This window comes from Dromiciops gliroides, chromosome 2, assembly GCF_019393635.1.
Source record: "Dromiciops gliroides isolate mDroGli1 chromosome 2, mDroGli1.pri, whole genome shotgun sequence".
Taxonomy (NCBI): Eukaryota; Metazoa; Chordata; class Mammalia; order Microbiotheria; family Microbiotheriidae; genus Dromiciops; species Dromiciops gliroides.
The window spans coordinates 138,485,534-138,502,047 of NC_057862.1; the positions used below are offsets into that span (position 1 = coordinate 138,485,534).

Consider the following 16,514-nt stretch of genomic DNA (forward strand, 5'->3'; position numbering starts at 1 on the left):
AGACAGAAGCAATTCCATTGCAAAGTCTCCATCATCAACCACTTCATTTTTGTGCGTTATTCTAGTGCAGGGGTTTTTAACCGGGAGTTCATAAGCTTTTTCCAAAAATTGATGGAACTCTATTTCTATATAACTGGTTTCCTTGGTAACTCTATTTGAATAAATTTTATTTTGTGTATTTATAACATGATTCTGAGAAGGGGTCATTATACTACTATATTGCCAGTGAGATCCATCATGGGGGTGGGGATTGATGAAAGAGGGAAATAAGTATGTATTATTTATTTTGTGCCAGGCACTGTGCTAAACACTTTATAAATATTATTATTCTTTTGATCCTTGCAACAACCCTGGGAAGAGATGCTTTTATGATCTTCATTGTATAGTTGAGGAAACAGGTTAAGTGATTTGTCCAGCATCACGTAGCTCGTAAAATAAGTGTCTGAGAAGTTGATTCTTCCTGGATCTTCCAAGCCCAGAGCTCTATCCACTGGACCATATAGTTGCCTTCCATACAAAAAATAGTTAAGAATGCCAACTCCAGTATTTTGTTTTGTTTTTGCCTTTTTGAAGTTCCTAAATCTTACTCTGACTTTTAGACAGCCTGTTTTAGAGTTTATGTGGAACATACTGGAAATCTCACTATAATGCTGTTGTTTGGCTTCCCTTGCATCCCCATCGGAAACCAAAAACTAAAGCTGGTAAACACTTGGGGAGCCTAGAGATTCCGGACCTGCCATATTGCTGCTTTGGATACTTCGTTAACTAAGTCCCCTTGAATGAAGTCTTATACAGGATGGTATAATTTTGGAGCTAGAAGTGAACTTGGATTAGTGGCTTTCAAACTGTTTTTGCTCATGGCACAGTATTCTTTGCCACGAGGAGTCGTGGCACACTCATTTTTTAGGCTGGCAACAAAGAAGAGTTCCCAGGTAACTGGAACTTCAAATTCATTACCCAGACTTTGGGGTTCTTTTGCTTCAACTTCCCCCAACCTCTTCTTTTTTTAATTTCCTCATGCCTCACAACGGGGGAGGCAGCTTTGGGTCTCCCAACTCTTCCCTGTAGAACTGCTGTGCAAAGCTGGGAAGGGTATGTGGCAGACTGAATTTTGTTTTGTTTGTATTCTCATAACATTAACTGCAAGCTCAAAAGGATGGAGGCCAAAGAGCATTTTATAATTTATGATATTTTAAATGGTATGTGGAAAGCAGAATTTCACATCACAGCTAATGAAACTTATGGCATGCTAGTGTTCCCAGGCACACCCTCTGAGACACACACTGTCTCAGAGATTAATAGCACCAACCACACAGGGTTGATGTGAGGATAAAATTATATGTGTGTGTGTGTATAAGTGTGAAGCACTTTGTGCACATTAAATTGTTATAAAATTTCAGATATTATTAATTTCCTCAGTGTTACCACAAGGTTCCAACATATTGATTTTTAAACATTGAAGTGAATTAAACTTATTATTGCTTCCAAAAGTAAGCTAGGTGGTACAGTGGATAGACCCGGAATCAAGAAAACCAGAGTTTAAATCCAGCCTCAACTGTGTCCCTCCGGGCAAGTCAGTTAAGCTCTGTCTGCCTCAGTTCTCTCATCAGTAAAATGGGGTTCATATTAGCCTTTACCTTCCTTCCACGGTTATTGTGAAGATAAAATGAGATCATAATTGTAATGTGCTTTGCAAACCTTAAAGCACTACATATAAATGCTAGCTATTATTATTATCGTAAAACAAAAAATACACTTTAAGATGAATGGAGACACCGTGCACAATGATGGTTCAGAATTGTTGGTCTATTCAGGGAAACAGTGTCAAAGGTAATTGAAACTGTTTATCTCACCTTTGTGACCTGCTCCATTTACTTTCCAGTCATTTGCTTTCAGATGAGCTGGCCTAGATGTTTTCACAAGCAGATGCTGAACATCTCTCCAGGTTAATTGGTTGCTACGAAAATACAAAAACAAGATGATGATGATGATGCCCTGAGAAGCTAATAGACACATTGCACATTGGCAGCATGTAGAATTTAGATTTCAGCAAGCATCCTGAGACTGAGGTGGACATACATTCTTTGGTGGATTTGTACTGCATCCCTGAAGGAATAGTTTTCAGTAACTGAATATTGAGATGAAATGTAATAAGATATAAGATAAAAAATCCATGAAGGTTTTAACCTCCAAGCATACAAACCTAGACTTGTTTTTTGTAACATTTGCTGTACCATTTGTACCATAATCTATCTAAGACTTTCTAAAAGTGGAAAAAGGTTAAGTAGGAAGGCCTGTGAGGCTGTTAGAGAAAATGGTAGATAGAGGGCTGGGCCTGGAGTCAGGAAAACTGGATTTCAAATCCTTCCTCAGACACTTATTAGCTGTGTGACCCTGAGCAAGTCACTTAATCTCTGTCTGCCTCAGTTTCTTAACTGTAAAATTAGGACTATAATAGCACTTACCTCCTAGGGTTTGGGGGAGGATAAAATAAGATAGCATCTGTAAAGGCCTTAACAGAGTGACTAGCACATAGTAGATATTTAATAAATGCTTGTTTCCTTTCTCCCCTTCACCTATCATACATAGATTGAATGTTGTTTCTTTAGATAATTTCCTTTCACATTTATTGAGCACCTATACTTATCCTAAATTCTGTGAAGGATATTAATTCTCTCTCTTTTTAAAAATTTTTGCAGGACAATAAGAGCTAAGTGACTTGCCCAGGGTCACACAGCTAGTAAGTGTCAAGTGCCTGAGGTCACATTTGAACTCAGGTCCTCCTGAATCCAGGGCCAGTGCTTTATCCACTGTGCCACCTAGCTGCCCCCCTATTCATTCTCTTAATATATTTTTGTTTTGTTTTGTTTTTGGCAGGGCATTGAGGGTTAAGTGACTTGCCCAGGGTCACACAGCTAGTTAAGTGTCAAGTGTCTGAGGCCGGATTTGAACTCAGGGAGTCCTGAATCCAGGGCCAGTGCTTTATCCACTGCGCCACCTAGCTGCCCCCTCTTAATATATTTTTAAAGTATACAGTAAGTTAAGATTACATTCTAGTGCTCGCTTCGGCAGCACATATACTAAAATTGGAACGATACAGAGAAGATTAGCATGGCCCCTGCACAAGGATGACACGCAAATTTGTGAAGCGTTCCATATTTTACTCCTCCAACCATCGGAGTTAGCTGGCAAGTGCGTGGGATTTGAGAGTTGAAAAAGGACCTAGTTGGAAGTCTATTCCAAATTCTTCGTTTCATATATAAGGAAGTTGAGGCCGGGAAGTCAGCCTATGATAACTGAATGTGAATTGGAGTAGCCTGTCCCTGAAACAAGTGGACCTCTTCCTCTTACAAAGCTTCCATGAAGAATTCCTGTCTGGGGGCAGCTAGGTGGTGCAGTGGATAGAGCACCGGCCCTGGATTCAGGAGTTCAAATTCGGCCTCAGACACCCTGGGCAAGTCACTGAACCCCAGTTGCCTCACCAAAAAAAAAAAAAAAAAAAAAAAAAGATTACATTCTACAAAACTCCCCAATCCAGCTACTTATTGCTTGGGCCTGAAGGTTACAGAATTAAGATCTTCAACTGTATGTAGAATATAATAATTTTATTTATAAAAAGTGAAATTTAGTACAAAATGCACCTGCCCATTGGTACTTTCCCTACTTTTATACATATCTCCTTATCAATATGCTTTTACAAGAATAAAATAGTCATCAGTATTCCTTCCAACTTCTCCGTCATCAAGTGTTTTTGAGCCCCAGGTTCATCTATGGCTTATATTTTAAATAAAAAGTAAAGAAGCTTTACCACCAGGGCAGCTAGATAGTGCAGTGGATAAAGCACTGGCCTTGGATTCAGGAGGACCTGAGTTCAAATCCAGCCTCAGACACTTGACACTTAACTAGCTGTGTGACCCTGGGCAAGTCACTTAACCCTCATTGTCCTGCAAAAACAAACAAACAAACAAAAACAACAAAGAAGCTTTACTACCAACATGGACTCATCATCACTTGAAACTACTAAACCTTTAGGTCTCCAACTCAAAAATTCTTTGCATTCTCCACAAGCCGCTCTCCTTCCATATATATATATATATATTACTCTTTGACTATAACTGAGTTCATTCTTCATCTTTATTATCACCTCCAGGCCTCTAACTTTTTGAACACTCTCTAAGTCTACCAGACTTCTCATGGCTTCACTTGCCTCTCTACTCGGTCTAGGCCCTATGGTCATCCATTCCAACTGTGTTCTTACACCCTCACCCCCAAGCCTCCTTTATTCCTTCAATTTTTACTTCATCTCTATTCTGCCAAATACAGAGCATTTGAGGAGCTTGGGGTGTTTGTTTTGCTCCAAGGCTGATAAGGCTGCTGTGCTTTGTGGGAGAAATTCACAAAACCCTGATTTAAATTATATAATGTTATACAAATTACACAAAATATAAATTTATTATAAATCCATGTTATGGAACCCCAGTTGGACCTTTACAACTTTCTCACAATCAGTTTATTCATCTCTTATTGATTTTCTTCATTAAAGTTCTCCTCTGATTTGGCATGGAGTTGACCTTCCAAGGCCAGTGCAATGGCCTACCATGCTACTGAACTACAAAGGCTTTAAATATGGGCCTGGTGATGGATTATATTTATGCCATCTAAGAACAAGTCTACCTTAATTTGGAGAGGTTCATTACCAGAGTAGCAACGGGGTGATTAATTTTTTGGCCACAGCAACCCCCTAGCATTACCTACCCAATAGTTATTTGAGCTGGGGAAGGAAACTTCTACACTGTCACTGAGTGATCTCTCTAATGTAATAACGCCTATGACTGATTCAAACGTCTTCTATTCCCTTCTAACTCTCCAACTCTACCCTACCTCTTCCACTCTCAGCAGATAAGCCTTCTTTTCTACTTAACTGAGATGGCTGAGGCTGTCTAAAGTAGGCTGTCAAGTCCCTTTGAGGGTAGTGGAAAATTAGAGTTTATTGTCCAGATCCTGTGTCCTGGATGCCAGGGTAGCCCAAAGTCTTGGGGTAGAGGCAAGGGATGGTTAGGGAATAAGCTGGCAAAGGCTGATGCTAAGGGTACAACAGGAATAGGTATTAAGACCCGATCTGAATTGAGACAGGTAGAGCAGATGTTCAGGTGAATTGTTTGATTGAAGATGCAGGATGGAAGTCAGGTATCATGAAACCAGAAGATAATCTAGAGAGCATAAAGCTCAAGAGATAAAGAGGAAGGACAAGTTGTCATGTGACAAAGATTCCCTATTTGTGGTTTCCTTTTTTTTTTTTTTTTTTTGCAGGGCAATGAGGGTTAAGTGACTTGCCCAGGGTCACAGAGCTAGTCAGTGTCAAATGTCTGAAGCCAGATTTGAACTCAGGTCCTCCTGAATCTAGGGCTGGTGCCTTATCCACTGTGCCACCTAGCTGCCCTTGTGGTTTCCTTTTAATGGAAAGCTTGGGTCATGAATTTCTTCAACTGCCCTCCACAAAATTTCTCTCTCATTCTTTCTTACTTTACTACTGTATCAAAGAAATTTCTTTCCTCCCTACCCAGCCTGATGCTTTTACCTTCATTTCATCCCCCTTCTGGGTCCTAGCTCAATTAGTCATCCCCAATCTTTCAATCTAGAACCTTTTCCTTCCCCCAATTCCTTCCCTTCCAACTAAAAATATGTTCACATCTCCACTAACCTGAAAATCCTTCCATCAACTCTTGCTATTCCCTTATCTTTCAGCTTTCTTTTACTTTCTAACTTTTTGTTTTAACTTTTATCCTACTGCCTCCCATCTTCTCCAGCAAATTGTTTCCACTATTATTCTCCTTCTGTCTCTAATCTTCAATCACTTCCTATCTACTAGTTCTTTCCCTGTTGCTTACAAACATGACCCATACTTCTAATCCTTAAGAAACAAAATGATTTATGACTCCTCCAAATACAATCCTATATCTCTTCCTCTTCTTTGTTAAATTACTTGGGAAAAGCCACATATATTTGGTGTCTTCACTTTCTCTCCTTTCCTTTACTCCCTTAACTGCTATACAATAGCTTCCAACCTTATCACTGCACTGAAACTACTCTATCCAAAATGACTAATTATATCTTAAATGCCAAATCTAATGGCCTTTCCTCAACCCCTATACTTCTTGACTTAAGTATTTGATCTTATTGACTACTATCACTCTGGGTACTCTCTCCTCTCCAGATTTTCATGACATCGATCTTTCATGGTTTTTCTCCTGTATTTTAGACTCCTGTTTTCTTTTGCTTGATCACATACATAAACTGTAGCTGTCTTGGGTCTTTTCTCTCTGTATTCTTACTTGATCTCATTGGTTCCCATGGATTCAAATATGGGGATGATTCCTAGAATTAAAATACCCAACCTTATTCTCTTTCCTCAGCTCCAGTCCTATATCACTGGCTGCCTAATAGACATTTTGAATAAGAAGTTCCATAGGCATCTGAAACACAACACACCCAAGGAGAACTGATTATCTTTTCCCCAAAATCTACCCCTCTTCTGAAGTTTCCTATTACTATTGATGGCGCCAGAATCCTTACAGTCATGCAGAATCACAATTTGTAGTTCATCTTTTACTTTTGCTTTACACATTTCCAAAGCCATTGCCAAAACTTGTCATTTTTTATCTCCACAATATTTCTAAAATACATTCCCTTCTATTTACTCATCCCTGCCCTAGCTCAATCTCTCATGACCTCTCACCTGTACTATTTCAATGCCCTCCTAACTGGTTTCTCTGCCTCCATTCTTTCTCCACTCTATTCCAGCCTTCACAAAGCTGCCAGGATGATTGTTCTAAAGCATGAGTCTGACCCTGCCAAACTCAGTAGAATTCCCGTGGGCTCCCCCTTACCCCCACTATCCAATATAGAGTCCTATGGTTGGCATTTAAGGCTCTTCATCATCTTGCCTCTTCCTATTTTTTTAGTCTTCTTATACATTATTCCCTCCCATGTACTCAATGTTGTCACACTGGCCTACTTGTCATTTTTTCACACACTGCACTCAATCTCCTCTTCATCATGTCTTTTCACTGATATCCCCCCATGCCTAGCATATACTCCTTCCTCACCTCTGTCTCTTAAAATCCAAGGCTTTCCCCAAGACTGGGCTCAAAACACCTGTCTGTAGGAAGTCTTTTCTAGTGACCAGCTGCTGCTGCTTTCCCTGTAGGGTTACCTTGGAGCTACTCTCTTTATCTTTCATATCTATCCATCCACCTACCTCTCTACATGTTGTTTCCTCCAGTAGAATGTGAGTTCCACAAAGTGAAGGCATGGACACTTTCCATTTTTTCACTGTAGGCCCAACATCTAGCAAAGAGCCTGGGATCAATATTCCTTACTACTTCTTAGTACCTAGTAATCTGGCTTCTGTGAATGAGCATACACTTGCTGCTCTCACCAAACAACCTTAATGGCTAGCTGGGCCTAGAGCACACCATGTATGGTGGTACAAGGGGCAAACATGGTAAATATTCTAGCTCACAACAATGCCAACACAGAATGGAAAGGAAGGGGTGTAGCTAACATGCCACTGCCATTCAACACCCAGTACTGCCATATAGAGCAGGGAAATTGCTTAAGACAAACTGTCATAGAGGCAGCTTGGTAAAAGTAGAAAGAGCTCTGGATTCAGAGTCAGAGGACCTGGGTTCAAATCCTAACTTTGACATTTACTAGGTGTGTAACTTTGAACAAGTTGCCTCAACTCTTTGGGCCTCAGTTTCCTTGTCTATTAAATGAACAATTGACCTAGATGATATCCTAGGTCTTTTTCCAGCTCTAAATCCTATGATTCTATGATTTTACTGAGAGCTACTACTCCCTTTTGGGTTGTATTCTCCTTAACTCCACGCTGACTTCCCCAGCTTTAGAGCACTGCTTTGGATTCTGTTCTTGCCCTCTTCCTCTCTCCAGCTAGAAGTGGTAGAACTGGTGACATTTGGCTTGACCCTGACACAGCCTCTAGTTTACTCTTTTTTAAAGTACATGTTAAATTGTTTGTATGTGTCTCCATCTGAACTTCTTTCTGCTCTTGTCTATGTATTGTCAGATTTACTCTTGGCCTATAATTCTTTTTCTCTTGAAAAGTAATTCCTTTAGAAGCCCTGATGGCTGCCTTCAATCACTAGTATATATTAGCCCTATTCATACCCCTCCAACTAACAGTTAAAAATTGACCCTTGTAGATCCCTTCACAATAAAGTAGGCTATCCAATTTGAGAGGAAAGGGGCAAAATTATTGGGGAATTCCATTTCTACTCTCCTCTTTTACCGGTATTATCAGATAAGAGGGACCCTTTATGAAGTTTGGGGAGAAGAATCTATCAAGTCCAATATTGCTTTGCTTTTTGATTACAGGGGACCCCAAGTGACAATGACACCAGTGCTCCCATTCAAAGTATCAGAATAACAGGGAGGATAATACTCAGTAGGGTCCACAGGTGAAAGGGAGAATATCTGATACTTCTCACTGAGTACAGGGTGCTCTGGGGCTTTGACAAATAGATTAATCAAGTGACAGTTTTTTACCCCTGCACTTTTGTCACATAAGGCAGATACAGGAAAAAGTCTGGTGTATCTTCTAGAAAAACTATCTACCTTTAGTGTTGGGAAAATATGTTGTAAAAGTCAATAAGGTGAATGAGGGGAAAGTGATTTGAGTTTGAAAGATAGGTTACAGTTGTGGCACCCATGATAACTGGTCTTGTTTCCTCTTTTGTGTTGTTATGGTGAGATGTGTTTCTGTTTGTGTGTAGCTGTTGTTTGTAGGGGTGTGTTGATCTGGGGTCATGTCTTGAGCTAGAACTAGAGCATAGATAATGAATCTGGGTTCTAAGTACAATCTAGAGGTGCTGTCTGTCTGAATGGTACTAGTCAAGGTTACTTCTGGATTTCCCAATAGATATCACTGGTGACAAAGAGGCAGGAAGTGAGTAGGGATTTCTTTTTCACTGCAGGGTTGCAGGGCGAAATCTGATTTTTTTTTCATTTCAGGTAAAACAGGAGCAGGAAGGAAGATATCAGGTACTATCTCATATAATACCTGCCCCAGGGACTTCCACTATATTTTTTTTTCTGAAATTCTTATTATAAGACAGGAATAATTACTATGGCACCACTGAATTCAGTGTTTCTAACCACACATTCATAGAATCGTAGGAGATCCAAGTTGGATGGGAACCTAGGGATCATCTAGTCCAATTCCCTCATTTGTAACTTACCCCCTAGTTAGTGGCAGAGCTGGTACTAGAACTCAGGTTTCCTGGTTCCCAGTCCAATGCTCTTTCGCAGGTTCAGGAATAAAAATGACAGCTTCCTATAATAAAAAAAATAAACTGTGCCTAACTAACTGAGGCTAAAACTAGTCATCTGGAAAGTTTTGACATAGGGGTATCCATTGTTTTAGAACAAAATAGATGGCTTCCAACAAACTATAAAACCAAGTTTCTGTTAAGAAAATCCTATTTTCCCTCTGATTTTCATGATAAAGTCATAGGTTTGCAGTTCACAGGATCATAGATTTTGAGCTGAAGGGAACTAGTCAAACCCCCTCATTTTTACAGATAAGGAGATTGAGGCCCAAAGAAGTTAAGGAACTTGCCCAAGATTACACAAGTTTTAAGTGGAAAAACTGAGATCTAGTATGCTTTCCACTGAACCACACGGCTTCATAAAGTTAGAGGAGAACTCTCACTGGAAACAAAATTCTATTACAAACTGAGTCAACTATTTCTGGAGTAAGGTTCTGTGTGTCCTTGCCCACCTGTGGACCATGAGATCTTCTTCCTTTTAGGGAATCCCTTGATTTCGTACTCAGAGATCTCTGACATCTTCTGTTCCCTTTCGCCATTTGTTCAAGAATTTACAATAGTTGATAGAATGGGGCAACAATGGGGCCAATATGGCACTTGGTTTAAGGGCTGCCTCCTGAACAGCCTTCCTATCAGTCCAAGAGTTATTTAATGTTCAATTTCTGTAAAATAAACTTACTTCCTATAAGTTCAAAATTCTATCTATCATTTAGTTTAGAGTTATCTTTCTAGCTATGCATATATTTCTGAGGAGCAGCTGAAATGAAGAAGACAACCATCTGATTTTTTTTTTTTTTGGTGAGGCAATTGGGGTTAAGTGACTTGCCCAAGGTCACACAGCCAGTAAGTGTTAAGTGTTTGAGGCCGGTTTTGAACTCAGGTCCTCCTGACTCCAGGGCCAGTGCTCTATCCACTGCACCACCTAGCTGCCCCAACCATCTGATTTTAATGTGTGCATTTCCTAAGGAACGGGGTTTACTTGCACCAAAGTCAGAAGGATCTGATAATAGATGAAGGCTATATATTATTAATTTATGATACTAACATTGAATAATAAATTCATTGCATGTTTTCCAAAAAGAAAATGGAAGAAATGTAAAAACATAATAAATTGCTGAGTATGTGGATGCAACTTTCCCTGAAAGTAACAACTTAATTTTAGGGTTTTTCAAGAGCCTTGGGACACAGAAACTGACCTATTTGTACTTGAACTAGAAACATTTAATAGTTTCTTTGTTACATTCATAGTAATCATATTCTATTCCAGTTAGCTGCAGGCATATTAACATCTTTAAAAATACATAATTAGAAGTATTTAAACATTTTAAGAGTTCTTTTTAAATCTTTTTAAAATCTTAAATCTACAACAAATGGATACAATAAATGACCGACTTGTTATGGCCCATTTAGGGTGGACATTTGTTTTAAACAAACTAACATTCTCTTTTGACCCCGAGAAGGCATACACAGCCAATCTTCTCCTCTTCCCACCCCCATCCACATACAGACATCTTTTAAGTTTCTTTGTGGCCAACAGCCAAAAAAAACCCTTAACATTTTACTAGCAATTTATTAGCATTAGGAAAGCTAATGCAGTACAAAGGCATTACCTTAGTGTATAACACAGAAAGGGAGACAGCATTGCTGTCATTAATAGGGCTCAACTATGTCTCCACAAGCAGATTAAGTTGTGTCTATCCTCATAAAACCAAACACATTTAGGGTTCTTATGGTCCTAATAACAATAGGTTACATAAGCATTCGGCATAGATTGCCTTAAAAAATAATAAAAGTGTTAACTTACTTTGCTTCTAAAGCCAAGGCAATAATGCCAGCCACCATAGGTGCTGACACAGAGGTCCCTGTGTGGCCATCAGTACAGCGCTGACGTAAATCAGTGGTAACCTATGGGCGAGAGTGTCACAGGACACAGTGAGGCACATTCTGTGATTTTACTGCAGAGTCAAGAAAATAGATTCGAGTTCAAGGAGAATAAGATTTTAGTTAAGATGCAACTACATGAAGATGTACACAGCAGGAGACCTTTCCCTTAGGAGTGGGAAGGTTGATTTACAGATCAAAACCAAGGCCATGAACTAATTAAAAACTCAGTTTTCGGACATTTTCAGTTCTCGTTGTATGGTTATTTTGCTTTGATGTATAAAATGTGGATCATCAAGGGCCATGACTGTTGGGGTTATGAATGTGGGTAGAGAACCAACAAATGTAAACCTAACATAAATAGATATAGTAATATCATATATTAGCATCATTGTTCCTGAAAAAATAAAGGCCACCTCACACTTCCATTCTCCTCTGGGTTTCTGGGTAATGTTTCTCACTCACTAAATGTGTAGTGAGTCACCACATTTGCCAATAGCATTAGCAGTTAACAACATGAATCACTCCAGTAATTTAAAGCAGCAGGAAATATCTTGATTAGAGTTATATCAAAATCTCTCATGGAGGTGACCATATGATTCAGAATAGCACTTTTGCCTTCACATCAAAAAAGATCATAGGTCTAAGTTCTCCACCAGTACTTTTTGCACAGACAGTTACCATCAGAGCTCTGAGGCTAGCTATGCAAAATACATTTTCCTCTTTGCAGAAGCATGTAAACCTGGGACAATTTCCCACTCTCTTGTGCTTATCAGTGGGGGGAAAAAGGGATTATGCTCCTTTTAGGAAAGGAGATCTTGGATCCAGTTTCTGAGATGCCACTTCACGTTAACCTAAGTTCTATGACCTCAGGATGTATATTATCTATCAATAGGTGGCTATTGGTCTGTCATATGGTGCCTTTGTCTAGTTGGCTATTTGAATACTGTTGTTCTTAAACTATAAAAAGTGGGAGTATGAGTGAAACATCAGGGAGTTACCTTTGTTGCATTCGTCCACAAATGTCTGGGAAGTTATTGCTCACCTTCAGGTATATTTTTCTAAAAGTTATTTGTTATCCTAGTTGTGCAATGAAATGGAATGGAAAAGCATTTATTATGCACTTAGTATGGATCAAACTGGGGATTCTAATCAAAAACAGAGGCATTTCTGCCTCTCAAGAAGCAAAATCTGAGTAAGACCAGACATAAGGGAAGGTTCATGTTTATGTTTAGTCCATGACAGATGGAAAGGCTGAGTAAGACTTGGGCAAGAAGAATAGCAGGTCAGATAGAAAAAGCAAAGGATTTTGGGGAGTAATTACAAGGCAGATGATGTCCTATTCTGAGGATCATGAATGGAAGGGTGCACTTCCTATTAAATTCTTAAAACCATATAACAATGCGGAAAACCTTTCAGAATGACACATGTCTCAATGACTCCCAGTCAGATGATCTTCAAAATATTGTTGGTTCTCTTCCTGAATGTTTTAGTGTATAAATGTGGGAGCCAGTATGTATAGAGGCTGATGAAGTAGGGAATCTGACCTGTATGAGCACATTCGTCTGGACAGCATTAGATTATGTGGGGGAGTCAGTGGGAATTCACTTTCCTCCCCATCCCTGCTAATATGACCATAGCAGCTGAGTAAGAGGGTGGGAAACAAATGAGAAAAGCTGTGGCAAGTATATTTCAAAGGGGGAAGAGGTGGGTGTAAAGGACAGTCTGGAATGTGCTTGGAGAAATGTACATTTCTCCTACTTCTGCAGAGTCTAATAAAATACTTCCCAGTTAGAGCTTTCTTTATGAAAGAGCAAGGGAAAGCTCAGCTATGAGTGATGATGGATGTTTGAAAAGACCAAGAGTAAAGCTAGAAACGAGTTATGGAGGAGATGTTTTTACTAAGCCGGAGTGCAGGGCGTGTGTGTGTGTGTGTGTGTGTGTGTGTGTGTGTGTGTGTGTGTGCGCGCGCATGTGTATTGTCCAAGGATCATTATATCTTGGGAAATTGCCACTAAGCATGTTTTCTCTTATTTCTGTTCTCCCAGAAAACAAGAAATTCTTCTTACCACCCCATTATCTTTAAGAGAAAAGAATAGTCTTAATTGGCATCAAAGTATTTTGCCTATTTCTAAGTCCCTTGCACATATGCAGTGCCTATTAAGCAAATAAAGCCATGCCACAGCTTCCATGTGTTGAGAAATACTATCTAATCAGCACAAAGTCTACAGTACACAGTAACACATGCTCCAATTGGCATAAGTTCAGTCAATGGGTCCTTCCTTTCCGGGCTTCAATGGTTAGATATGACTTGAGCAAGTCAATACTTAAACTTGGCTAAATTGAACTTATTTCAACAAGCATTTACATTTATTCAGAGCTTATCATATGTGAAGCACTGTGGATGGAATGGCAAAAGCAAAACACTACCTTACCTCAAGCATCTTATGTTCTAAGCATGTTTATAGATAAGTAAATACAAGATCATAGGATTCCATTTTTGAAGTTAGAAGGCACTTAGATGCCATCTAGTCCAACCCCTTCATTTTTAAAAAATTTATATGTTTTTCAATTCCCCTCAGAATACTGAGGCCTGGAGAGGTTAAATGATTTGCCCTAAGTCACACAGGTAGTAAGCGGTAAAGGTTGGATTTGACTCAAGTCCTCTGGCCTCAACTCCTTTGATCTTTCCACTGTTATGTTGTCTATCAAGAAAGGATTCATATGGTAAATGGGGCAAAAGGGGAAGAGAGGCATGGGGGGGGGGTGTAGCCTATACAAAGGCAAGGAGGCAGGAGATGGAATGTCAAATCCAAGCTAGTTTATTAAGAACACAGAATTCATGATGAGAAGAGGCAGGAGATGGAATGTCAAATCCAAGCTAGTTTATTAAGAACACAGAATTCATGATGAGAAGTGAGGTGAAAGAAGCCTGCAAAGCTGGGCTGGAGTTAAGTTCTGAGAAGCTTTAAATATCAAACTGAGAAGTTTGTATTTTATACTAGAGTCAACAGGAAGTCATCAAAGATTCCTGAGTAGGGAAATGCCATGTTCAGCCCTGTCCTTACAGAAGATTTGGACAGCTCCATGAAGGAATCCTCACAGATGATTATCCTCAGAGAGGAGAGAGACTAGAAGCAGAAAGACCAAGTAGGAAGCTCTTGCAAAATTTTAGGTAAGAGGACCTAAACTGGGTGGAAGCCTTATAGCTAGAGAGAAGTCAACATGTAAAAGGTGTTATATAGACAGAGTTTTAAAGATGCAGCAACTGATTGAATATAGGGGTGAGTGAGAGAGAAGAGTCAAGAATGACTCAGGTTGTAAAACTAGGTGGCTTGATGATGTTGGTGCCTATAAGAGTAATAATAAAATGTGTAGAAGTGGTAGGTTTAATGAGTTTAATTTGGGCACATTGAGTTTGAGATGGGATATCTGGGTGGCTATATCCAAGAAAACCATGGTGGGACACAAAACCTCAGAGGAAAGAGAGGACTGGATGATATATAGATACGGGAGCTGATGAGATAAATAAAATATGAATAGGGTTGAGGACAGAGCCCTGAGACACACCCATGCTTAGGAGATGAAGTATGGATGCTGAACCAGGAAAGGATACTGGGAAGGAGTGATCAGGAAGAAAAGTCAGCAGATAAACATGTAATGAAAATCTGGAGAGGAGAATATCTAGGAGGAAAAAGTGGCCAATAATATCAAAAGATGCAGAGAATATAAGGAGAAAGACTTTGAAAAGGCTAGAAAATGTAGCAATTAAGAGATCACTCAAAAAAACAAAACAAAAACAAAAACAGGAGATCACTCAGCTACAAATACAAGTTTCAATGAACTACTAGGACAGAAGCCAGAATAAAGGTGATTGAAAAGTGAAGATGAAGCAACAATGCAAGAAGAAATGAGTGTAGACAGCTTTGTCTAGGAGTTCGACTGTGAAAAGGAGAAGAGCGATAGGATAATAGTTTGAGTGTACAGCAGGGTCAAGAAAAGGTTTTCTAGGGATGGAGGAGCAAGCCCCGGGCCAGTTTGCAGGCAGCAGGGAAGGAGCCAGTAGATAAGGACACCATTCAGAATCTCAGCAGCATATCCTGGGAACACATATTCCAAGAGAAAAGGAAAATACTACATTGAATTAATAACATAGTAAACTAGTCAAAGTTGCTGCCAGGCTGTGCTGAGAGCTATTATAGCTGACCTTTCTGGTTGGTTCAGAGCAGACCAGAACAGGAAGCCTGTGTGCTTCTACAGAAAAACATAAAAATAAATTTGCACATAATTTCTAAAGATGTGGCTCAGTAGCAAGGGTAATAAAGCAATGCTAGTGAGCTTTAAAATTAAACTGTTTCTGTCTAACATTACAGTTTTGGTCTAACCATGTATAAAATGACCACTTTAATAACCAATAATTTGAATTATGCATTAATTTTAAATTTAAGACAGTTTAAAAAGTTAGTAAAATATCAATCTCTAAACCCACCCAAATATTTTTAAAAAGACTGTGTTAAGATAAATCAGAGTTAAACTAATGCTCATTTCCCAGGAGTTTATAGATTCAAATTTTAAAATACTGTTTTAATGTACAAAGGAAAAAGTCCCATGAGTGAAAGAGGATAATTGCTGAAAACTGAAGGCATTCAAAATATATCAATATAAAAATCTATCTCTAAACACTTAATACAGAGTAATATCCTTCCCTTACTCCATTTATATGTGGAAACTGAATTTGTCAACAGGATCCCAAGTAAAATCTAGTCCATCACCATGGTTGTACAATTAAGCAAACTGAAGGTCAGAAATATGAAGTGATTTGCTCTAGGTCACAGAGCAGTTTAATGGAAGAATTAAAACTAAAACCTAGGTTTTCTAACTCCCAGTCCAAGAATCTTTTACTAACCACATCACAGTTTTGAAACACCTTGACAATGGCGAACTTAATATCGTTTGATAAATCCATTATTTCATTAGTGTAAATTACAATCTCTTCATACCTTCTCATTCTGTGCAGTTTTTCTCTGTGTCTTTCCATAATCATTTTCAGAGGAGCCACTAAGTACATTGAAGGCCTTTTTCCCATTCCTTTTTTTTTTTGTAAGCAAAGGGTAAATGGAGCAACTGTACTGTTCTTATGTTCTCTCTCATTCTCACTGCATGATGGATCTACCAACTTTTATGGTCATGTGTTGTCAATAATGTCTTTTATGGTTTGCATTTATCCTGGGCAAGCTATTAGTAAATGCTTCAACCTGCTTATGCACTTCAGGAAGCTTTCTC

At 39.1% G+C, this 16,514-nt stretch overlaps 1 protein-coding gene and 1 non-coding gene across 2 annotated transcripts in view; one reads left to right on the forward strand and one right to left on the reverse strand.

Moving 5' to 3' along the window:
• Positions 1-16,514, reverse strand: part of PCSK6 (proprotein convertase subtilisin/kexin type 6) — a 260,225-nt gene that overhangs the window by 125,488 nt on the left and 118,223 nt on the right. The window contains exons 9-10 of the mRNA XM_043985253.1: positions 11,155-11,255; positions 1,854-1,957 (exon numbers count right to left, since the gene is read on the reverse strand). Coding sequence (XP_043841188.1) covers positions 1,854-1,957; positions 11,155-11,255 — 205 coding nt within the window. The remainder of the gene's footprint in view (positions 1-1,853; positions 1,958-11,154; positions 11,256-16,514) is intronic.
• Positions 3,057-3,163, forward strand: LOC122744752. Its single transcript, XR_006355100.1, has one exon. It is a non-coding gene; the product is annotated as a U6 spliceosomal RNA (small nuclear RNA).